This window comes from Electrophorus electricus, chromosome 23 (genome assembly GCF_041902795.1).
Source record: "Electrophorus electricus isolate QZ-2024a chromosome 23, ASM4190279v1, whole genome shotgun sequence".
Taxonomy (NCBI): Eukaryota; Metazoa; Chordata; class Actinopteri; order Gymnotiformes; family Gymnotidae; genus Electrophorus; species Electrophorus electricus.
In genome coordinates, this window is record NC_137519.1 from 12,935,193 (window position 1) to 12,960,000 (window position 24,808).

The following is a 24,808-nucleotide window of genomic DNA, read 5'->3' on the forward strand; positions in this document are numbered from 1 at the left end:
CTTGCTCCCTAGTTTCCTTGCTCCCTCCCTCCCTCTTGGAGCACACCTCGCTATTGCAGTGGAGTGACTGTGCGCCTCTAGGGGAGGGCCCCTCTGTGTGTTTGGACTCTGCCTTCTTGCCTCTGTGGGCACAGCGGGGCCAGGGCCAGACTGGCGCCAGGGGCCGTCCTCATGCTGCGGCCCGTAAACGCACGGCACAGAGCCACGGCCGGGGCCTGGCAGGGTGCAGGAACGACAGGCACCCCAGCCTAAGCCAGCGGATTTCACTTCAGCCATGATTCCAAATCCCCCAGGAAAACTCCTACCCAGCTTATGGAGCCATATGGAGACACACCCCCCCCCCTCACCCCCAAGCCTACCACCTCGCCATTCTCCCTCCCTCTTTCTCTCTGAGTGAAGTGCCCTTCAGCACAGGAAAGATATCATCAGAATGATTGTTAATCACATGAACCTTAAGGGAGATAAAATCAAAAGAGTGAATAAATAAAGATGAACCATCAGGTGGGGAAACAACGAGTAGTCCCCCAGGTAGAGGAGACTGCCAAAAGCCGAGGGGGGGGGGGGGGGGGGAGAGAGAGAGAGGGAGAGAGAGGGAGAGAGGGGGAGAGAGAGAGAGTGAGTGAGAGAGAGAGAGAGAGCAAGAGAGAGGGAGAGAGGGCTCTTTTGGGGCTTACGCCCTTGGAGTATGCTTTTAAGACCTCTTGACAAGCGAAAACGGATTTGGAGCTTGGCGGGAAGGAGGCTGGATTGGGAAATAGAGACTGGGATAATAGCGGGGCGTTTCAGGCTCTGGACGCCCACCCAAATGCATGGGATGGACACACAGACCTGCAACTACTAGATCCAGATCTAAACCTAGATCCTACTAGTCACACTGAAGACCCGTTAACACCACACGCTTTCCCACAGGCCGCGTTGCCTTGCGCCTACTGCTACAGCGATCGTCCAGACCCAAAGACTCCAGTAGGCGACAGCACACAGACCACACGGGCCGTCATTCGTGAAGTAGAATATGCGTCAAAAATGAAGCAAAGAAGAGAAGGAAGCAGGAATGTGTTCTCTTGCCCTTTGCTCTCTGTCTGCAGCAAGGCATTGTGGTTGAGAGCCTCAAGAATGCCCAGGACTGCTGCCAACCAATACAGTAAACGTGTCTCCTTCAGTTCACTTCACTGGGGGGAAAGAACGGCACACTGAGCAGGTCAGCTGGGGGCACAGAGCTGAGGAAGGATCACGTTTAGGATTTAGGATAATCACTTGCAGTTGCGTGCGGGTTGAGGCGTGCAGTGCTTATAGTGAGGGACCAAGGTCTATAGGGTTTTGCTGGAAAAAAAAAATGTTTTAGGTCATAGAAAGGGAGGTAGTTCAGGTGCAGCTACATGCAGAGGAACACAGTCTGGCAACCGTGCAGCGGGTTGTAATGAAGTATGACAGTCTCTATAAACAGTCTCTATAAAATGCTTAAAGGTCTCCTCTAGCTAGAGCTGATGGATATTTTAACTAGTGCGCGTATTTCATTGCCCCGTACCAGTTCGTGTCGACCAAACGTGCTCTGAATGAACGTGAAATATACTTTGCCAAGTTTCAAATTTGCGCTTTTGTGCCTGTGGCACGGGACAATGCTGCCATCTGGAGATGGATGCAGGTAGTGCATGTTTTAGGTGCCTCAGTGTTCAATCCGTGCACTAATGAAAACTACTTTTAAACGCTTTTAAATACAAACAGTCAGTCACTATAGAACATCAAAGTGGTGGTGCTGAATTTTCCAAACCACTGATGATCTACTCCTAAAACCCCTGCTCATGAAAACAGGAATGAACAGCTAGGGACAGAATCACACTAGAGCTTTAAATGTTGGATTTATCTTTACATTGTAAACGGTGATTGGCAGATGTAAAGAATAGCTGTGCCTGGACAATAAAGCAGCTAAACAATGCAGTCTTCAAAAAGTCGAAATATGCAATACATCTGATTTGCAAAATGGTCAAAATAGTCTATACACATCCCTGATTATGGGTTTTTAAAATCACAGCAAGGTCCATTGTTTTTCTCCTGTAAATTATAGCATATCAAGTGTCCATGAGTTCACTGCTGTAAAACCCGAGAATGCCTGAATCTGCTCTGTCAGCAAGTTCCCATCCTTTACTTCTGATGGTTCAGCATTTGTGAGAGAATTCTTCAAAAACCTCATGCTGCATATGGACTCCTCAGTCTCACCCACAGAAGGGAACAGAGATGTGTGTATTTGTATGTATGTGTGTGTGTGTGTGTGTGTGTGTGTGTGTGTGTGTGTGTGTGTGTGTGTGTTTTATATTATCCATCGTTCGGACTGAGCACTACTGATCTACTCCTTCTGCCACTTCAACAGGCTGATTGCTGGAAAGACATTGACTCATTCTCTTGGATCAGGGTCAATGCAGTCTGTGGGTGTGTAGTGAGAGCACAGCAGTACAGCAGTTTCAGTGTTTACACACTCACACACACACACACACACACACACACACACACACACACACACACTCATCAGATGCACCATGAGTGTCCCTCTGAGTGCCTTAAGACGCATTTAATGTTGAAATTCTCCCCTCTCTCAGAGTTTACATCACCCTCCTCAAACGACTCCCTTGCCACTCATGCCATCGGGTGTGAGGCGAGTGTATGTGATTTTGAAACAGTTTAGCGATGAACTCCAGGCCCCAAACTGTTCTCAAGTTGTTTCCCAGGGGTGTCGTTGGGGCGGGTTGCCACGTGCGGAGACTAGAAAGGCCCCCGCACTAGCAAGCGGGAGATGGAGGGGGTATTCAATGGAAAGGGTGGTCTTGCTCTAAGAAACGTAGATGAAGCGGGGTGGGCTCTCTGAGCCAGACAGAGGTCATGTGCCTTCTGATTTTTTTTCTTCCCTTTTTTAATTTTCTGCTACAAAGAAACTAGTAATGGCATCAGGAACCAGTGACATGACTCTAAGACTAATAATTATGTGCAAAGTTTAATTATGCAGTATTCAATGATAATTTGAGTGTGGAACAATACAGACCAGTTCATACACACCATACGCTTCAATTGACGTGCTGAATTATGAAAAATGCATTTTGAAATTGTTTTGTTTTTCTGCACATCCTGTATAATCCATTTTAATAAAAACATGCATAAAAGAAGCTTTTTGCTTGAATTTGCTTGGGTCAAGACGTCCTTAGGGGACTTTAAGATAGATACCCAGCTTTTCCGCAGCGGGGGTGGATTCCGTTTAACACTGTTAGGGATTAGACATGGTTAGTGAGAAACTCTTGATCGTTTGCCTGCAGTGAGATCAAATGTCCTCGGCCTTTGTCTTATGATTTAAACGGTTGTCCATGGCTTCCAAAAACAGGAAAATAGATAAATAGATCTGTCATTACTATTTTCCCGTTTGATCACTCGTTACTCCCTCGTCTTCCTCCTCGGGGAATAATTGCTCAGACAGATATGCACTTCCACTGAAATGCACTGCACCACTTTCTAGAACCACTAGGTGGCGGGCAAGTCTTTCGGAAGTCTTCCGTGCGACAGTGCGCGACAGTTCTGCTCCGCTTTTCGCTCCGTCGCTTTGATTTGCGATAGCGGTCAACGTCCACATGGCAGTAACTGCTACCGTCTAGCAGTGGTCGTCGCTTGAAGGTATATTACATTAGTACCTAGATTGGAAGCGCTTAAAACTACGTACAATGGGAAAGACCAAGAATCCGAAATATAAACGTGCGCAGTTCTCTCCTGACGGGCTCACTGTGAGCGCCGTCAAAGACCTCGTTGCAGAAGAGGACGATGTGGGGGACTGTCCGGCAGTCGAGCTACTGGAGAAGGTATTTACTCCAGTTTACTGTCCAGTAGTGTTGCACACACACTGATAAATAAGACTGACCGTTTCTCTAAAGCAACCAAGTTAGCTAACGCAGCTGATGATCAAAGCATGCAGCTAGGGAACAGGGTTTGTGTAGTGGTGGGTAAAGCAGTGTAGTGGTGGGTGTATTGGTGGTAAAGTGGTGTAGTGGTTCTGGAGTGTTTATAAAACAGCATTAGACCAACATTTACGTGGCAGTAATAAGCCGACGTTCATAGCGACTTTACAACGCATACACCCATTTTAATCTAAAGGATTTCGTGTGTATTCCTGCTTCTCTGACCGCTCGTGGACGCTGCGCCCTCAGCTGCACAGCCCCTGCGCGGACATGCGCGAGTATGCGTGTGCTAGCATCTCGCGGATGGTGCAGCAGAGCAAGTCCATTCCGGGCCTCCTGCAGAGACACGCGGTGCGGAGGATCGGTCCGCTCATGCTGGACAACAGCCTCGCGGTCAGAGAGACCGCTGCCGGGGCACTCAGGTAAAAACCACAAACAAACAAACTAGAGAGGTCAGACTGTACAGCAGGAGTATATACACGCTCCTTTGGGAAGTCACTTGAACGGAGCTTCTGCAATGTGCTGTGAGACATTTGCCCATATCCCATAGCAGTGTCACTGAGGGGAAAGCGCTAAAAATAATATGATACTATTCTTAATGGTGTTCTTAACACTGGCTTATATGGTCGCTTGAAGATATGTATTTTATAGAGACTACAAAGAACTTCTGTAAGTAACTCTGGACAATGGCAACTTCCAAATGCTATAAATGTATTAAAATGATGGCATTTATGAGAGAAAGTGTGTGTGTGTGTGTGTGTGTGTGTGTGATGCAGGAACTTGAGTGTGTGTGGAGGCCTGGAAGTGTGTGAGGTCATGGTTCAGCAGGATGTACTCACTCCTCTGAGTGCTCTACTGAAGGAGGTGAGCACTCACACACAGTAACTGGGGCTCTCCTGTAGGTCCACCTGCTTAACTTGTTTGATGTTGCTGTAGTCTGTGTATCACACTTGGCTATTACAGTAGAGTTAATGACATGTTCTTCAGAATACATCTGTTTCCTTTTTAAAACTATGAGTAGCTTCTTATTTTAGTGCCTGTGTGTGTGGGCGTGTGTGCGTGTGCGTGCATGTGCAGTGCTGTGTGGGGTTCCAGACCAACTCCACCCCCATGAAAAAGGAACCGAAGCACACTGTTGAAGATGTAGCAAACGAGGCTGTGAACTTACTCTGGAATCTCTGGTACGTGAGAGCACCTTCCAGATTGGTCAGTTGTTTAGGGGAAAAGTGCAGATCTATGTTGTGATGGAGCCCATTGCTCAGGAGGGTCCCCTGTGCCACCTGGAAGACCGGCCAAGCTGGCTGCTGTCACTGGCCTCATTACACAGATCAGCAGGCTTGGGATACTCGCGATGGCCAGGGCCAATTTAAAGTGCTTTGTAGTCCATTTTCCTCCCAATTTGCTCCTGGTCTTTTGTATGAATCAACGCTGCCTCACCTCCTCTCATTATTTAGATGCTCATTAAGGTGTGTGTTTGTGTGTGTGTGTGTAGTGAGAACAGCAGTACGGCGGTTTCAGTGTTTAATAAAGCTGCACTTCTGGATACTCTGCTGCCGTGTCTAGAGAGGCATCCTCACCACATTCAGCTTGCTTTATCAGCAGGTGACATGCACACACACTTCCAATGTCATTTCTCTAAACTCATGATTATTTATCTTTGCTTGGGACATATTGACATTGAGTCACATTCACTAGTCAGAGTAACGTACACACCCTGAAAGTCTCATATACTGATCTTACATCCTTAGTTCACTGTATGCAGCATTTATGTCTGACTAAATATGTGTGTGTGTGGTACTTGTGCACAGCCCACTGTCTGCACACAGTGACCGAGGAGAACACGGAACTGGCTGTTAGCGTGACCAGCCCGGTTCTGGCGGTTCTGGAAAACATGCTGCTGTCCACTGAGCCCGACATGGAGCACATATTGCTGCGCACGCTGGCCGCAGGTACACAACCCCACCTAGCACCGCACAGTGAGACTGGCCAAAGCTCTTATGATACCTCTAGAAATTTGGATCTGCGAGCATGGATCCGAGCTGTGCAATGCCTCAAAACACCACTAGGGGATGTCATTGCTGAACCGGCTGACCAGTTGCCCCTTCCCCAGGGTCAGTGTGGAACCTGAAGAGCTGTTTGTCCCCTGCCCACCAGCCCGACGCCCTGTCAGCCGTGGTGGCCGCCTTGGCCCACTGCCTCGGCCTGGACTTCGGCACAGTGGCGTCGGAGCTGTGGCAGACCCAGGCAGCAAGGACGGCCGACGGCCCAGCCGCCACCGAGGAGCACCCAGCAGGGGGCGCTGTGGAGGAAGCAGAGGACATGTGCGAATTAGGCGAGGAGGCAAGGGCGAACAGACGAAAGGGGAGCCAGAAGTGCACGTGGACAGATAAAGACATCTCTGACTTCCTGCCTGTGAGTAGAGAAATGGTCTGTCTTATTACATGGTCTGCTTAGGTTAGAGACCTGCCCACGGCCTGTAGGATTACACCGTATGGCAGAAGTACCAGATCATAACTCTTGAAGAAAGGCACGGTGTGATGATCATCATAGGAAAGTCCCAGCATGCACAGGGCCAAACGGTAAAGGCAATAAGAATTAATCTAGAAACCACCGCTAGTCTAATTTGTGTGTACAATGCCCAGTGTGACGCTAAATGAGGCCAACTGACTTTTACTGTTTTGGGGCCTGGAACCTGGCCTGATGATAATTATATTGCTAGTGGTCATGAGGGTTTGTAGTTGTTTAAATGCAGATGAGGTTTTTGCAGGCTTTTATTTAGTGTCTCATATTTAAATGTCCTGTCACTGTGACCTGGCAGCAGGAACTGCTGGTTATTAGTTTATTAAACAGGCTTTTTCATGTAAAGTTAGCATGTAAAGAATAACCGTTGGGGGGAAAAAGATAAACAATGGCATCATTTGAGGTTATCAAGTGAATTTGATGTCAACATGATTTTCTCTTACTATGATGTTGATTTTATATGCATTTGATGTATATCATTTCTGAGGTATGTTTGAGGCAAGAAAACAAAGTATTTATCGATTTTGCTTGTACAGTAAGCCACACATCTTTCCTGTCTCAAATAATACTACTGCACTGTATTCTGGGATACTGCCAGTGGCTCAGGAAGAATGTGGGATAAAAGAATAGCGCTTCCAAAACTGTCCCTGACCAGTCTGGAGCTTACTGCAGTAGGCAAGCACTGTGACTCATTAGCCTGGCACTTATAACTGATGCTTATACTCTGTCTGTCTGTGTGTGTGTGTGTGTGTGTGTGTGTGTGTTTATCTAGAGGGACAGACTGGAGTTGAGGGGGGCCCTGGCACTCCTGACGGCGCAGCAAACCTCACTGGAGATCATTGTCAACATGTGCTGTTCAGACGGTGTGTGTGTGAGAGAGAGAGAGAGAGAGAGAGAGAGAGAGAGAGAATGACAGGGCTGCTGGACCCTTGCGGTTGTCTGCCTGTGTAGAGCTGCTTGTGCGCGGACAGCAGCCTCTTTGTGGGGGCGTCTTTGATGAAGTGTCTGTAGAGTTGATGTGTGGATAAGTGTCCGAGACAGAAGTGCGGGGATGTGGAAGGACAAGGGAAGGTGACTGCTTGACTTTGTTGAATTTGAGGCAAGTTTAATAAGATTGTGTGTGTGTGTGTGTGTGTGTGTGTGTGTGTGTGTGTGTGTAGAGCCCTCTGATGATGAGTGGGAGGAACTGTCGAGCAGTGATGAGAGTGAGATGTGTGCTGACAGCTGTACAGTGGATGAGAACACCAGTCTGCTGTCACCCCTCTGCCTCTCTGCTGAGCTCCATACCATGCTGCTTAACTACAACATACCCCAGCAGGTCACTCACACACACACACACACGCACGCTCACAGACACACACGCACACACACACACACACCCTACCTACCTGCCTCTCTCTGCACATCCCAGCGTAACCACTTGTATTCCCCAGGTTATGTAAGCATACTGTGTCTCTGTCTATATGGGATATGTCCCTCTGTTTCCATAGGGCAAGTCCTAACTTTGTCTTCCTTTCGTCCTCTGTCGCAAATCTAAACAGAAAATGATCTCAAACTTTAGCACCAGTGAAGGGCACAGGCTACCGGACCACCATTAACTTCAGGCTGGTCTTCAGGTTCCTCAGTGCAGAATACAGAAAGTCTGTTGCGTTTATGGTCTTGTAATGTGGTGTTTTGTTTTTTTTTTGTTTTTTTTTTAAATGGTAAAAAATCGAGTCCACAATTACCTGTGTATTACCTGAGCATATGCAAAAAGTAAAACTCAAACCACACAAAGAACTCATATAATAGCGTCTCTGTATACTTGTTCGTATGTCATAAGGTGAAGCGATGCTTGTGAAGAACACATCATATAGGCGGAGGATTTTCTAGTCGGCGAAGGGTTGTAGAGTTTAAAGAGCTTGATGCAGGCCTCCTGGGTGTAAGGCTTCACTCTCAGGAGTCTCGCACAGGTTCCAGTGCTGACATATAACAGGTCACGCATGTTTCCAGTTAATTACTCTGTTACAGAAAGCAAGAAAGCTCAACCTAGGGTGCATTGAAAAGTGGAAAACGTCTGGAGTTTCTGTGAGGGGAAAGCGGTGGAGTTCTCTCTTGAGGGGGAGATGCAGTGTTATCTCTCTAGTCCGGATTTTAAGTGTCAAGGGCTTGGCTTGCTTTCGGGTTATCAGGATTAATCTTCTGACAGATTAAGATTCTGCTATAGATTAACATTCTGCCAGATTAAGATTCTGCTGTTTTGAGCCGCACAGCAAGGTGCTTGCTCATATAGCTGACGCGCTGAACGGCACCATCCATCAGGGCCATGGTGGTGTTGTCATGTGACACCTAAACCTGTTCTTTATGCAGCAGGGTATTTGCTTTAATGAGTTAAGTGTAATGTCTGTCTCTCACACACACACACACACCTTTCAGGTTCTGAAGAGGGCGGAGTTTCCCAGCCCCGTTGCTCTGGAGATCTGCAGTAAGGACTCAACATGGAGGTGTCTCATCAAAAAGTAACCTGATTTAATTATTAATTGTTTACTCTATAATTAATTAACAAGAAAATTATTTCTTACCTTGTTAAATAAATAAACACGAAAGCCAGTATGTTTACATTGAACTTGCCAATCTTAAAATAGCTTTCTGGGCTCGACTGAAAAGCCTTTGTTACAATGAAACAGCAGAAGTTCCTAAGACCCACGTTTCCCCCCAGGATGCACCGGGTGCAGTGCCGCGCATTGACGTGTCTCCATAACATCCTGGCTGCCATGGATACGGAGTGTCTGGGCGGGGCTGCGGGGCTTCAGGTCGTGGCTCAGCGCCTCTCCTGGCTGGTCTTCAGCTCAGCAGGTCAGAACGGTGATGGTGCTCACTGGTGACTTTTTTTCTCTCTCTCTCTACATTCCTACATGTACATATTAGGGTTGAGCGATACTATACATACCATAACTGATGCTATACATTGTATGCTTTCTTTTACACAATCAGTGATTTTATTCAATTAATTACATATTAATATATGAATTACTGTTAATATAGGAATATTAATTATAGTTCATTGAGGCTTTACCGCAAAACACACACACTTAAACCTGGTATGACATTATTTGATGTCCTCTAATTAAAACAAATTCCTTCTTGTTTCTTAGGAAATATTTTTACATTTAAATGTTAAGAATAACCATTTGTCTCTACCGTCATGAATTGATTTTGGTTTTGGAGAAACAATGTTTTTATATTTTTTTGTAATATGTAAATATTATTTTTAAAAGCCTGCATGAATGAAGTAAGGGAAGTCTAAAAGCTTATTTTAGCATTTTAATGCAAAAGGTTGTACAAAATCAAAAATAAACTAAAATGACTACACAAAAAATGGAAAATGGTTGATATATGATTTTCCATTGGAAGGATTCCTTAAATACATCTTAAAATACATATTCATCCATGTTCATCGGTTCTACGGCTCGAATAATAAGTGATAAATATGGTTTCCTACATTAAGAGACACCGGAATTATAGCAGGCAGGGTACCCCTACTGTCGGGTCGGTGGGTTGAGTGTTGTGTCCGCTGAAAATTGCGAGGTCTGTGAGCCATTATTTCTCAGTCCAACCCTACACGTGTGTGTATTCCCAAGCCCCTTTAATAAAACACATGCAGAACTACTGTGATGCATTATATTGTATCTATGAAAACAATTACATTATACCCTGTATACAGTTCATTTTCTCTTCCCTCAACATGGCGGGAGTTTTAACAGTATCCACACTTCTGTGTTTTTATATGATTATATATTTTTCTTTGACTGTGCTACACTGTTGCCATCAGGTTTTATGAACATAAATCAATGATGTGGGAATAAACCCACAGCCAGTTTAACCCTCGCCTGTTCATGCCAGTGATCCTTAGGGAATGACAGAACATGAATTTCCTTCCTGTTTATTTATTGAGCTAATGGTTTATTGGCCTTTAAAATATTACAAAAATAGTGTTTTGACACACCACTTCTGCAGAGATGCTGTTGCACAAGAATATCAATTCTCTGCTCATGTAGCCTACTGGAGCCATATCAACTTATCTGAATAATGGTCCAGTATTTTGTGCCAAACTGAACATGTAGCTACTAAATTTATAACGTTTGGCATTTAGTTCTTTGTTTCTTCTTAATATTACATGACCGCCGTAGTTCTATCCGATATCGGTTTTGCAAGCATTTGGTAATTGGCTGGTGAATGAGTTATGAGAAGGCTTGTAACTTGTCACTGTTTTTGTTTTTTTTTCCCCTCTCTTCTTTTGAACCCTTGCTTTGGTTTTATTAGTGTGTTCTTTGCTGGGAGTGTGTTATTTAATCTGCTGTCTTAACAGCAGCATGTCATTTGATATCTGTTCTCTGCGCTTTTATTTTCTGCTGTAGACGTCACGAAGGATGAAGAGTTTTTGGAGGCAGTGACCAGTGCTATGCGCTCTCTGCTGCAAATAATGGCTTCCAAAAATATCCCTCCGGTTAGACCACACACCACCCATGTGTTTTCACACCAGTACATTTGTATTGTATGTTTATGCTGCACCACTTTTTTGTATTTTTTAGTAAAGTACAACCGTACCTTGCAACAAATTACAGCTTGGGTTTTCATCTTTTGTTTGGGTCTAATGATGCTGTGTGTGGGTGCTTTTAGTGTATGAACCCACAGCAGTTGCTGAGTGTGTGTGAGGCTGCGACTAGCTGCGACCTGGTCAGCGTGAGGGTGAATGCTCTTGCCATTGTGGGCATCACAGGAAGCACACTGGCCAAAGAGGCGGGCTCCGCCCACACCCTGCAGGTGAGCTCGCCTCCCGTGTCCCTGTGGAACGAGGCCTTCGGCTGGGGAGCGGTGGTTCCACAGGGTATCTCTGCCAGGGAATGGAGCTGAATGACAGATTATCACTTTGATAACTTCCCATGTGTGTAGATTCCAGGTGTATGTTTGTTAGAGATGGCACGGTAGCAGTTTTTCTGGTACAGATCTGATACCGATACCTTGTATTTGGATCTTGCCCAATATTGATACTGATCCGATAGCTTTTCATTAAAAACTATCGTGGAGCTGTAGTTTAGTTGTTTGAGGGAATTGTTCTGTTTGAGATGTATTATATATGCTATTTCGCAGATGGCATGCATAGATATGAATTTCATATAGCTGAAAATATATAAAATATGTTTTAATTAATAATTCTTTACTGGACAAAATCATTTAATCGTTTCCTTCCATTGCCTTATAGTCATTGTGTCTTAGTGTGATGATATTTATTGCCTTAGTCATCACCTCGGCTCTCGGCTTTACTGTGCTCACACTGTCTGTCTGTCTTCCATATGGCTGCCTCACTCACTCCTAAAATTTGCACTATAGTTCATCTGCATTTTTTCTTATTACTGAATGCAACTGTAATTCCAAATCAGCTTAATAATAACCTTATGACTGTTGTGAATTTCAGAGAGGGAGAGAGAGAGAGAGTCTGACTGTAAAACCCCGCAGGCTAACAGTTGAAGACAGTTTTCATACAGTTTGAATATACTAAAGGCATAGAAGAATTAACTTTGTGCATTTAGAGTAGCTACTTTATTAGTTTGGTTATTGTCTCTGCTCCCCTGCTTTCTTTCTGTAGGGTTTCTGCTGCTTTTTCTTCAAACAAGAATTTCCTTTATTTCACAATCAAACTGGAGATGTTGGATTGTTTTTTCTTCATTTAAGATCACATTAAATAAACAAAACACCATTGTTCGTGGATATGACAGTGAAGCATGCTGAAATGCTGTTCTGTCTCATTTATTGCTCTCTAGAAGGCCAGTAACACACACTGTGTTATCAGAATGATAGCAATGGAAATCACATGTGACTCAGTGCATGGGTATTTGCATTTGAAAGTAACAAATGCAAATTTATACAACGCTGTTTATACACCGATAATACACAACGATTGTTCATGGAAGAAAATGTTAGTTAAACTCTACAGTGTTATATAAACTGCTCAAGCTAGCCCAGCTGTGGCCTGCTCAGACTAACCTGTCTGTGGTCACATGCACCTCAGTGCTGAAAGGCCTTGCTGTGCTGTTTTCAGGCTGGATTTGTAATGGTATCGCACTGGTTACCTTAATTCCTTCACTGATATCTGTTCCAGCATTTTTGCTGATATTGGCCAGATCCCAATCCTTGATGTCGTATCGGAGCCATCTCCAGTGTTTGTCGATGCAGGGTGGGCTTTGAATGAAAGGTGACCTGCGTGTTCTTTCCAGTTGATGGGGAGAGTGCTACTGCACGTGGCGTCCAGGGACTGTAATCTGGTGGTGTGTGGCGAGGCACTGGACGCGCTGCTGGACGTGTTTGCTGATGGGGAAGAGGCAGAGCGAGCAGCACACGACATCGGTCTACTCGCTGCTCTCAAAGCCCTGCAGCCTGCCTTCAAGGCCAAGGTACCACTCACACACACACACACACTCACACACTCACACTCTCTCACACACAAACACACACACACTCACTCACTCACTCACTCACTCACTCAGACGCGTGAACGTGCACTCATTCCCATCTGTGTGCGAGACAGATCCGTAAGGAAGGCCGCGCAAAGCACCGCCCCGATCAGCTCTGTGTTCTGGACAACGTCAGAATTAACCTGAGGAGGTTCATCGGTTATCTGGAATCGATGCAGAAGAAGTGAGACTGGATGACCTCGTCCCTCTGCACACCTTCCTCTTCCATGCATGTGCCTGCATTTAGAGCAGGACCCTTGCACCAGTGCTGGACGCAACAGGACTGAAACTTTAACTTGACCTTCCGTAGCACCAATCAGGCATTTCTAAAACTGGCAGGCCAGTTTTGGTTGCTCTGGCAACATGGGTGTTAGGCCAGTGGTTCTAAATATACTCCGCATTCAGAGCTAAAATCACTGCTCGAGGTGCTGTTGACGTCACGCTTGCTTAAAACTGTTGTTCTGTGCTTTTGTAAAATATTTCATAAGGAAATTTTTTATAAGGCACATTTTTGTTTTAGTTTTTAAGAATTGATCCAAGTGCATTGTACCCATGGGTCGTGCATATATTTTCTTTTAATATACTGCAAAACTTGATATTTTCAATGTTATAGCTGTGTTTGTGCAGCTCAAGGGCTGGTCAATAGAGGGCAGTAGGGAGTTTGGGAAATAATAAGCCACATACAGCTTGGCTGTGTAACAGAGGATCACTGGGAAAATGCTAAACATGTCTAGCTTACTTTTTTTTTTTTTTTTTTTTTTTTTTTGGTATATGCTCTTTTTGGGTTGATCTAATCCACTGTTGGTTTTAAGATCCGTCAGGTACCTAGTGGATCTTGGACCAAGACTCCTAGCCGGGTTCAGCTGTGGCAGTGTTTTGACAATATCTGATTGGAGCTTGAACATCAAATTGCAAAATATGTACTTAAAGTGGCCCTTTGGTTATGTTTGACAGGATGTGCAAGTGTGAAATGTGTAGTTAAAGAATATCTCTGGGACAAATATCATTTCAGAAGACTGATTGCTACGACACCATGGGGGGGGAGGGGGAGGGTGAGGGTGAGTGTGAGTGTGTGTAGGTCTGAAATACAGGCAAGATAGAACCGATACGTTCTCAGGATTCGTAAGATATGGACCCCATTCTGATTCTGACGTTCTGTTCACGTCCGTTATGTAGAGTGTACTGTGCATTTAAGAAAATGTTTGAGTGCTTTCATAGATTCATACATTTCTTCATAGATTTCTTTTTAAAATGTAATTATGATTTATTATTCTTGTATATATTTAGTGATGAGCTGGGACTAAACATTAGTCAAAAGGTAAAAAATGACATCACAATTTTAAGAAGTACCATTCAATTAAAAACAAACCTGTGTATCCTCTATAAACTAGTTTGGTTTCCTCTATAAACTCTTTGATTTCTAAAAGATTTGTTTTATGAGTGTATGAAAAAAATATTACAGGGGAAATTGTTTGTGAAATATTCTAGTGCTATATTTAATTAAAGGGTGAGTTTTTGAAAAAGACTGAGCAGCTTGTGATTATAGTCCAGCAGACCATTGGATTAATGACCTATACACGACCGAGTAAATGCACAGCACGTTTTTAGTTGTTCTGGCTATGTTCTACAGGACAGGATTTGGAATAAAACTATTAGGATAAGGTGTCTCATTCATTCCGTTTGCATATGTAATTGGGGAGACATAGTAAACTTTTTTTGTTGTTGTTGTTTTTTGTATACCACCTCCTATGGAGGACCAGATAAATGAGGCTTTGTTAGTGTTAATACCCAGCTCATTATTTAGTAATTATTTAGTAGTTGCTCTTAGAGTTTGCAAAGTTGTGTTTTTTTTTGTTTTTTTTTACTTATTTCAATGTGTGTACTTCTGTAGTCTTTGATTATTACACATTCACCAAAGTGCCAGTGTGGGTAGGGAGTTTCAAAGCTGGTCTGCGTATTTCACATTTCTGCTCTGGTTCAGTTCGCGGTGCAGGGATCCAAAGTCCATAACTATTTATGATAACTTTGCAAACCATTTAACCAGCTGGTCAGAAATAAGAGAAGCAGACTAAATAATACAATACTTTTGCGAAAACGCTAACTGGATCAAACACTACATTTTGTAGAGGTACGCAAGAAAAACAGGTGGCTTTTTTTTTTTGTATTTTTGTTTAATATGGGTGAATATAAAATCTTTTCGTTCCCCTGTGTCAGCCGCAAATGTTGAGGCAAGATAATGGAGATATAACATGCCTAGTAATTACTAATATGGAATATATACGTTATACAATAACCTATATAAGTACCAGTAAGTAGATCAATATTACACGTCAAAACCTCGTCGTGTTGCGTAACTAAAAATTCCGTGGCGCGCTTGTGTAACGCCTAGAGTGTTCAGTCCCCTCGCGCCCTGGCCTCGTCCGCGCGAGTTTGCGCAGTGTCGCTGTAGAATCCGCCATCGAGGAGGCACGAGCGCAGGGAAAGGGTCAGATTCGGTCTGGGTAGGCGACACGTTCACGTTTCCTCTCGTCGATATTGTTACAACTTCATGGACGTTCTCTGCGCACCTTTTCTTGCGTTTTTCCATTTTTCATTTGACGTGTCGCCGCGTCTTTTCACCGGCTACGTTAATGGAATCTTACAGTAGACTCCGGATATTTCTGTAGCGAGTTAAGAGCTACCGGGCAAAGTTAGCTAGCTAGCTAGCGAGCTAGTGGCTAAGCTAACTGCTAGCTCTCTCAGCATAGAGCTCGTGTGTGTGTGTGTGTGTGTGTGTGTGTGTGTGTGTGTGTGTGTGTGTGTGTGTGTGTGTGTGTGTGTGCGCGTTAGCTAACGTTAACGAACCGAGCCTTGCTCTGGAGGCAGCAAGCCTGCGGTGGCTTCCGTTTGATGGATCCTAGAATCGCCTGGTTTCAGCCAGAACAACGCGGACCCGCCAACAGCTTGTGGATGCAGATTTGGGAGACGACACAGGGCCTCGGGAGTTTGTGCTTTAATAACAACTACGGCACGGCCACGACTGCATTAAACCCTAAAGTGAACGGTAACGGCGCATCGAGTAACGTGACCGCGGCCGACGACGGGTCTCCGATCGGCGCAGCTGTGGGCAGCGTCAGCGGTGAGCCGAGAAGTCAGGGGATGTCCGGTTCAAGGGACGAGAGCGACATCGCCGAGCAGCAAGACTTTATTCCTCTGGAAACAAATAACGTTAATAACCAGAACAACCGGACTGCGGGCACGGGCACGGGTAGGGGCAGGGGCGGTGGCGGGGGCGGGCAACTCGGTGCTGGTGTATGGAGAGGGGTCTCGGACGCTGCAGGGCATCGCAACAAGAGGAAAAGGGAGAACAAGGCGAGCACTGTTGGCTTCAGTAGTGGTCTGCTTCTCAATGGCTCCGGGGCGGCCGAGGTCTATAGTGGCACGCCGTGGAAAACCAGAAACTACTCCGAGGGAATCGTGGGGTAAGTCGCTAAATAAATGTACCGTCCTAGCATGGCTAGGCTAGGTTAGCCAAGTTGGTAGGTTAGCTGTGCTAACCTAGCAAGGTTGCTACTGACGTCTCTTGCGAAACAGTTCACTTGCTCCACTCTGTAATCAAATGCCCTCTTTATATAACTGTGAAAAGATTTATTGAACTAAACTAATTGGCTACTAGCTACTAGTTCTTTAAAACAAAGCCAGCTGCGATATAAGGGCATAGGTATGGTTAGCTGTCTTTCTTGATTAATTAGCTAGCTCGCTCGCTAGCTAGCCATGCTAAACCAACGGGTTGTAATGGGTTATGCTGCCACTAGGTCCCTTCTTCGACCTTAGGAGTTGTACTTTGTGCTTTAACAGTGTAATAATTCTTAAAACAGGGTAAACGAATGCAGACAGCCTTCTTCAGTTAACGTTGTACTGGCTGGTTGGTTGTTTTCCCAAGTTATCGAGATATTTCTTCCTCTAGTATGACATCTGAGATGCTTCTTAACCATATTTGGCGTTCTTACTGTCGTCGTAATCGTTCCTTTTAAACGAGCTGACTGAGTCGGTGCTGGTAAGAGACAGGCTAGCTAGGTTAGGTTCTTCGGTGGCATTTCTGACAGTTGGCAAAGCCATCGCATCAAACACAGGACAGCTTGGGTTAGCTGGCCAGCTGTCTGAAAGACTCCTAGCTCAGCCAGCTCTCCCAACACCGCCTTTAGCGGCATAACCAGTATACAGAACTACTCTGTACTGCTGCACGATGAAAACCCTCTGTGAAATCTGCGTGTGAAACCTTGTTAAGGGGTATTTTTCTCTTATAATAGGCTGGCTATACATAGTTGTTTAAACAACCCTTTGTAACTGCCAAATCTGCGCTGGCTGTTTAGACTGAGAGTGGAATTGACATACTTCTGAAATGAAGTGTAGTCGAGTGCTGTGCTGAATGTCCAAGAAGGGATTTCACCTAAACCAGACAAGCTTTCACTTATTCAAACAGTGGATATTTTCTGTACCTGGTCAAACAGACAAGTATTGTAATCGGGGAAGATACCACATTCTACATTTGTTATAGTTTTCTTTTTCTGGTGACTTCATTTATAATCATTGTGTAAATCACTCTATAAAACATTTGAAGTTGAGACTGTGATGGTTAGATTGTGTGCTATTGGAGGTTAAGTCCGTGGGAATGGTTCCTTTTAAGTAGGTGTGGCACTGGACAAGTTTTTTAAAGCCCAGATGCGATTGCATGATTTTCTCCTTATGAACATAGCAACTTGGAAGTTCTAGAGCAAAGTACACTGCAGTAAAGCTGCACCAACTAATCGATAGTTTTGATAGGCGATAATAAAAGTAAATGTTGGCAGCAAATTTCTCTATAGATTCTTTAGCAACAGTTCTTCTTTATTAGAGGGAGGAGGAAATAAAGTGAATAGGGTACGGCTGTGGAAAGTGACGGACAACCATAACCAAAGTCTTCTGAGGTACGAAAGCGCTTTACCCTGATGGTTTTGTAGGAAGACCATTAAAAGTAGAAACCTGCACTTGAACGGTCCAGAAGCATAAGCGCAGAGCCAGCCCACCGAGGTCATCAGCTCTGGAACTTTGTAATGCTCTAAAACAACTTGATTTGCAAGGTTCAGTTGGAAGTCTAGAGTCACACCCTGGAATTTTGTATCACTGATGATGATCATTTTCAGGAAATACAAGTTTGTCTTTTATTTTTCTTTAAATTTCTTGCATTTTTAGGTCTGCTTAGTTAGTTTTTCTTACTTGTAACAGATTAGTGAAAGTGGAAAGTGGAGTTTTTGTTCTCCCCACCCCCCAGTTTCATGTCTGCCACATTGCAATCCTACTGGAAATCATTTTCTTAACAAACAAGCCAAACACTGATTTGGTGAACCAAGGCAAATAAACGACAGCTTAATCAATTGGCAAACAGGCAATGCAGCCCAGCACTGTAGGAAGGGCCACCCTTTCGCCAGTAATGTAGATGTGGAGTGTATGCCCTGGAGCATTCCTTACTGCTTACCCCTAAAGTCTCTGCCTTTACCACACCCTCCTAGTTACCCTCCTCTCCTCCTTGCTTCCAATGCCTCCCTGATTGCTGTGTGTCAGCAAGTGCCCTTTTCAGATCGGCTTTCCACCTAGATCTCGTGAATCGCTGTGCACACGCATGACAACACGTGTCTGAGACACTTTTATAGTCTTAATCTCATGCTTGCTGATATCGTTCATCCTAGCCTCCAGTCCGCACTTGTCAGTAATCTTAAAATCCAGGTGAAATGTGAAATTCAAATGTGTTTGGTCTTGTGAAGCGTTCTCTACGCAGCTGCGCATTAAGTTGTGGGATTTTCTTTTCTCTTTTTTTTTTTTTTTTTTTTTTTTGGCTGGTGATCAACTGATCAGACTTTGAGAGAAGGGAGGCAGCTCATTTCATGGGTGAGTCGTCTGCTAAAGTGTGCTGCGTGCATGCGCGCGTGCGCACCCGCTTCCCTGCACCCTGGGGGCTGGGCGGCAGGTTATCTGCTATTGTTTATATTCACATTGAGTTCCAGCTGTCCACAACACCCCGCCCTGCCACCTGAGTCCTGCCAGTGTGACGTCGCAGTCAGCCAGTCAGAAGCCGGGGAGCTCCTGCCCTGCTGTTTGATTGGCTGTAGCAGCCAGAGCAAGGGGTGAGAGGTGGGGCTTTTTAAGTAGAGATCTTTTTTTGTGGTTGTTGGGGAAGTTTGTGTGGTTTGTGGTTTTGACTGGACATGTGAGGGAAATGCACACACTGCGAGAGATGGAAAGCGAGATGGGAAATGCATTCCTTTCCTGGGTTGCAGCGGGATCCTCACATAGCTTGCTGCTGGTCTCGCATTCCACACAGACCCCAGTAGACCAGCTCGCCCCACTGTGCATCTTAAAGTGCCTGGCCAGTAGCCAGGCGGTAAAGAGGCTCTACACAGGCCATGGTCACTGGGAAATGCTCTTCCAGTGAATCACCCTTTCCAGGACAGGGTCGGGAACTGGGATATTATTAAAAGGGTCAAAGGGTGTGTTTGGTGTCAGGGGGGCCCAGCATCACGTGTCGCATGTCTTAGCCTGTAAAACAGCAGTAGTAAAGTAGCTAGTTATCTAGTAAGTAATCTCCTTGGTGCAGCTCAGGTTCCATACATATAAAACTTTTATTCCCACAGTAGCTCATGGACAGAAAACCCAGTCATGAAGTGTCACAAAGTCGGATCGTAAGGACCAGCAAATCAGAAGTGAAGCCTGAATCTTATCCCAAAGCCTCAGAATGCTTTGATTGGAACTAAAGAATGAACCTCAACCAAATACTAAAGAGCTACATCCATCTGAAGTGTAGTTCAGGGTTGTAGTAGCTAAGGAAAACAGACAGAAAGTTGTTGTTTTGAATGCTTGTGTGAAGTCAGCACAAGGGTAGGCTTCCCTGTGGTCTCCTGCCTTCGGCTTAAGTTGTAATAGTGTCAAACGTGGAGAGTTGAGTAAATTCTTTATTTTTCTCGATTAGAATGATTTTTGTTTGTTTTCAGGTGTTTTTTGTTTTTGTTTGTTTGTTTTTTGCATTGACAGAATATGCTATGATTCTTCTCAGGAGAGCACATTGTGCATTGAGTAGTGGGTTCCTTATTTACTTATTATCCTACAGGGATGTGCTGCTACATTCAGGATATGATTCTGCTGTAGACATGTTGAAGAATCAAAAGGATAATGATGAGCCAAAGCCCTAAGTGTCAGAACTGGCCTTGTGTGAGCCTGAGAAGTGTGTGAAGAGAGAATGGGGGAGCTCACCCCCAGGGCCTGTATGTGTGTCTCATCAGACACCTCCAAGCTCAGACCGCTATCTCCAGTCACTGAGGAGGGGCATTTCTTCCCCACCAATGCTTTTTGTTCAGCTGTCTCGTTTCTGTCTGTCTTTGTTTTTCTGTCACGTGTGTGTATGTATGTTTGTTTCTTTGAAGGTGAATGTGTCAGAACTTTGGCAGTGTTACATAAATTCCATATGATAAAAACCCTTTGTGTGTGTGTTCATTTGTTTCAAGCCAGCCCAGACAGTCACTCGAAAATTCACACTGTATAATTGTTTGTGTCACATGGCTGCATAACCGTGGTGACAGAGCTGGCTTGCCAATTGGCTGCCATACAGGGGAAAGCACCAGTGCCCTCATGCGATTGGAGCAGCCAGGACAGGCTCTTCTGTGGAAATGAAACTGAGTCACACAGTAGCACTCTGTGCTGAAATGAAATCGATGGCCACAGTAGACGAAGCTTTGTGTGCTGCCAAGAGCCGTGGCTCCCCACACCACACCCGGCGGGGTTGACCTTTGGCCCACATGTTGGCCTGCTAGTGTTAGGAATGCATGGCTGTTTTGAAGTGGTATTCTGAATAAAAGTTGGCGTGTGGCATGTGCTCAGAGTGACGCTGTAGTCTGTTTGAGCTTAGCCTGCTCACTGCAGCCTACGTTTGGACCCTTGGTGTTTAGGAAGGCGCTCCTTCAGGCTGCGTGGGCACCATCTGCAATGGCATTGCTTCTGGTTCTGTTTACGGCAGCAAGTAACGCGCTACCATGCACCTCTATAAACCTGCCAGTTTGTATGCTCTTCTGTCGGATCGGTAGCTTTCTTGCTCTGTTTATTTGGGTCATTTGATTGCAAGCACGCACTGCTACCGTCAGACCCGTTTTCCGTGTGCAGGTACAGGCAGTACTCTGCATGTTTGCTGTGCACTGCTCAGCCTCTTGGTCGGGTGTTCTGGGGTCGCAGGTACTGCAGGGACCGGGGATGAAGGGTGACTAGCAGAAACTATGCACGCTGTCTGATGTACAGGGATTTGGTGCTTTCAGTACAGGCGTGTTTCTAATAAGTTGTTTCGTAAACATGGTTCAATCAAGGAGATGCAAAATGCATTTAGTAACACTCCTCACAAGGCCACCAAGACATTTGGGCTGCTTTTATTGAACTTGTTTTTATTTTTATTTAAGCCCGGTACAACAATGAATTTCAACCTTGCGGCCAGAGTTGCTGTTAGCAGGATCTCGCATGCTTATGTATTAGATAGCCCATTTCATGTTTTTGGCTCTGTCTGATGCTGGTGCTGAACACAGCTCGAGTAGAGGTGTGAGGCAGCTGGTTGTGCCACGGCCAGCCAGAACACACGCATGCATGCAGCCTGAACCAGGCAACTGTAAGTTAATCCATAACTGCAGGGTATGTCTGGAACCTTCGTTGCGCCCATGTCTCTTCGATCTATTGGCTGGGCACCCTCGTTCACGTTTGTGTGTGTGAGACTTGGCTCCTGGCATAAGCGCTCTCACTCTGATCTCTGATTGGAAGCATCATAAGCGTGCTCAGAAATGTAACTTGCGCTTGGCAGTTTTGCTTTTGTCTCTGCTTTCTCTGTCACCGTGCTTTTCTTCAGTCCAGAGGTTTTTTGTACAGCAGTCTCTTGCGTGTGCGTGCATGCACACACACACTGCAATGATCAGTGCTCATGAATAGACTATTTTATTTGTGCGGGTCTGTGTTTCTTCAAGTTTGTTCCCCAAAGGATTTTCTGATTCAGACAGCTGGCAGGCAGGACAGGGATACTCACTGGGCTGTGCTCCTTAGTTGAGATCACATTTTAGAGAGAGAGTCCGTCTGTGTGCGTGCATGCATGCACACTAAGTGCGAGCTTGATGATTCTACTGGAATGTAATGATATAATAATCTATAGTCCTGCATAAGACAACAGAGCTACTAAAAAACCCCAAAAAACTAACTAGTGGGTAGTGACCCATATAGTTTGGCATTTCTGTTTGACATGTGCATGTCTTCTGCTCTGCCTGCTGGCAGGCAAGGATATTGGTGGGTGTGGGTGTGTGTGAGATCTAGCAGAGGTCATGCGCTGACCTTTACATCAGTCAGCCTGTCTCTCACCCTGCAGGACAGCAGGCAGCTTGCCGTTTACTAGACCTTGACTTACAGTGAGTGTAACAAACCTCCCACCCCCAAAATGCAAACTATAAGTCAGTGCCCTCATTTTTATGAGCCTATAAAAGATGTAGTGGTATTTTGCTTACATTTTAAATTTACCACAAATATGGAGTAATGAGTGTGTATGTGCGTGCGAGCATGCTCACACACTCCTTGTTTGTTAGGTTCACCTTGCTAGTCCTGGGTTGGACCCCCTTTTGCCTTTAGAAGTGCCTTAATTCTTATAGATTCAACAAGGTTCTGGAAACATTCCTCCGAGATTTTTGTCCATATTGCCACAACAGCATCACACAGTTCCTGCAGATTTGTCGACTGCACATCCATGATACGAATGTCCTGTTCCACCACATCCAAAAGGTGCTCTGCTGAACTGAGATCTGGTGACTGTGGAAGCCATTCGAGTATAGTGACCTCGATGTGATGTTCAAGATCCAGTCTGAGATGATTTGAGCTTTGTGAGATGGTACGTTATCCTGCTGGACGTAACCATCAGAAGATGAGTAAACTGTGGTCACAAAGGGATGGACATGGTCAGCAACACTCAGGCTGTAGCCTTTAAACACTGATCAGTTGGTATTGAGGTCCAAAGTGTACCAAGAAAAATATCCCCCACACCATTACACCTCCGCTGATACACAACAAAACTGCTGCTAGTTCCAGGTGACCGTGTTGACCTCTGTGTGTCTAACCAGGGGCGCGTCTGTGTGGTTGTGTCTACGTGCTTGCATCTTGATCAGCCCCAGGATGACTGGCATTCTCGGTAAAAATCTAGTGCAGGAACACTTGACTCAGCAGCTCAAAAGTGCTTGGTCACACACAGAAAAAGGCTATAGGTGGGACATTACATGTGGAGGAAATAACTGGCTAATAAAATTATTTTAAACTTTTTTCCCCTCCTAGAAAGAATCCTACGACTCTCTTTAAATCAGAGTGTTGATGGGTGACACCAGCCTGGCAGGATGCTGACGTGGTCCACTAGTACGTGTGTGTCATTAGTAGCAGGCTCTGGTCTGCTGGAGGCCGAGTCTGCACTGTAAGACATAAATCAGGTCTTGTCCTTGTGTAAGAGTTAGTATGCCACACACACACGCACAGAGTTGCCTTGCCTAGGTCCTCAGCTGTATGGCTCACCATGCTCCATTACACAAGGTGTGTCAGACCTTCAGTTTGTCTCTCTCAAGCTGGGACACCTGGGAGAACTAAGAGTTCTGACGTATGATTAATGGATGTAAATCTGTCAACTTTGTGTGTTTAAAAAAAAATAAAAATCACCTCACTCGTTTGTTTGTTGTTTTTAATCCCTCTTTGTGTGTGTGTGTGTGTGTGTGTGTGTGTGTGTGTGTAGGCTTCATGAGGAGATTAAAGACTTCTACGAGTACATGTCTCCTCGTCCAGAAGAGGAGCGAATGAGGCTGGAGGTGGTCGACAGGATCCAGAGAGTCATCAGGGAACTGTGGCCAAGTGCAGATGTATGTCTTAGACGCGCGCGCGCACACACTCGCGCATGCACAAAAAGACTTCGTATTGTCTCCAAGGACTTTTGATCTTGAGAAAAATGGTCTCCTGATCAATACTGGTGTGTCATGACCATAATTGTCAATATATAAAATGGCCCTGGAAACACACTAGACCTGCTTCTTCTGTTCCTGGACAGACCTCAGCCAAGTCTCAGTGTAAAAACTCGCTTGGCAAAGCTTGCCTATGGAGGGCTTGGTGCCACTTAGTTCTTTATTTAAGTTGAGAAGTACATTATGAATTGGGTACATTATGAATAAAGGGTGTTTTTGCCAACATAGAATTATTAGATCATGCACGTGTGGATGCATGTGCTTGCATGTGAAACAGGTACCATGTCTTAGGCCCAACTGTACATTGGCTTGTCCTCACAAACCTGCTCAGTACCACCCTCATACACTACATGCATACCTCCTGTGTGTGTGTGTGTGTGTGTGTGTGTGTGTGTGTGTGTGGATTGAAGGTTTAACTGTAAGGAGAGCAGCAAGTGCGTAATGGTTTCAACTACAGCAGGCTCCTGCAAACACGTCACAAAAGCTTCTTTCAAATGTCACGGTTAGGAATCGGGCAATTTGTGTAACGGGAGCTTTTTCATGCAGCCTGGGACATGAAGGGAGTGGAGCTTCTCCACCCTCAGCCTCAGAGTCCTCCCCTTCCTGTGCTCCAACTCTCTGCCCGGGATCTGCAGAGAGTGGTGTAGATGTGGCTCAAGCCAATTCAAATGTCAGCCTCACCACCAACTTGCACTTCGAGACGCCTTGTTAGAACAAGTATTGCACACAAGTATGGTGTATTTACACTGTGCTATGGGCAGGACCTGCTGGCAGGTGATGCTAAGTGCCTTCCCCTCTCTGCTTGCTCTTGGCAGGTCCAGGTGTTTGGCAGTTTCAGCACCGGCCTGTACTT

The 24,808-nt window shown here is 45.2% G+C and overlaps 2 protein-coding genes across 3 annotated transcripts in view; both read left to right on the plus strand.

The window, feature by feature from the left end:
* The first annotated feature begins 3,584 nt into the window (after positions 1 to 3,584).
* Positions 3,585 to 14,915, plus strand: heatr3 (HEAT repeat containing 3). The gene is made up of 15 exons (XM_027032818.3): positions 3,585 to 3,833; positions 4,179 to 4,351; positions 4,706 to 4,793; positions 5,007 to 5,110; positions 5,422 to 5,531; positions 5,738 to 5,878; positions 6,040 to 6,341; positions 7,222 to 7,312; positions 7,610 to 7,767; positions 8,865 to 8,947; positions 9,148 to 9,284; positions 10,847 to 10,935; positions 11,109 to 11,252; positions 12,704 to 12,880; positions 13,015 to 14,915. The coding sequence occupies exons 1-15, from the start codon at positions 3,699 to 3,701 to the stop codon at positions 13,126 to 13,128; spliced, it is 2,046 nt and encodes a 681-aa protein (XP_026888619.3). The 5' UTR covers positions 3,585 to 3,698; the 3' UTR covers positions 13,129 to 14,915.
* Positions 14,916 to 15,324: 409 nt separating this feature from the next.
* The window catches only part of tent4b (terminal nucleotidyltransferase 4B), a 16,648-nt gene continuing 7,164 nt past the window's right edge, over positions 15,325 to 24,808 (plus strand). Inside the window, exons 1-3 of one of the 2 annotated variants that reach the window (XM_081706319.1) lie at positions 15,325 to 16,401; positions 23,733 to 23,856; positions 24,771 to 24,808. The exon at positions 24,771 to 24,808 is cut by the window's right edge and continues 9 nt beyond it. In XM_081706319.1, coding sequence (XP_081562445.1) covers positions 15,830 to 16,401; positions 23,733 to 23,856; positions 24,771 to 24,808 — 734 coding nt within the window. In that variant the 5' untranslated portion in view covers positions 15,325 to 15,829. The remainder of the gene's footprint in view (positions 16,402 to 23,732; positions 23,857 to 24,770) is intronic. The other variant, XM_035520958.2, reaches the window with a different exon arrangement.

Coding starts and splice junctions, on each gene's coding strand:
- heatr3 (XM_027032818.3), top strand. CDS start 3,699: ATGGGAAAGACCAAGAATCCGAAATATAAACGTGCGCAGTTCTCTCCT. Junction 5,532..5,737: donor TCAGCTTGCTTTATCAGCAG/GTGACATGCACA, acceptor ACTTGTGCACAG/CCCACTGTCTGCACACAGTG. Junction 7,768..8,864: donor ACTACAACATACCCCAGCAG/GTCACTCACACA, acceptor CACACCTTTCAG/GTTCTGAAGAGGGCGGAGTT.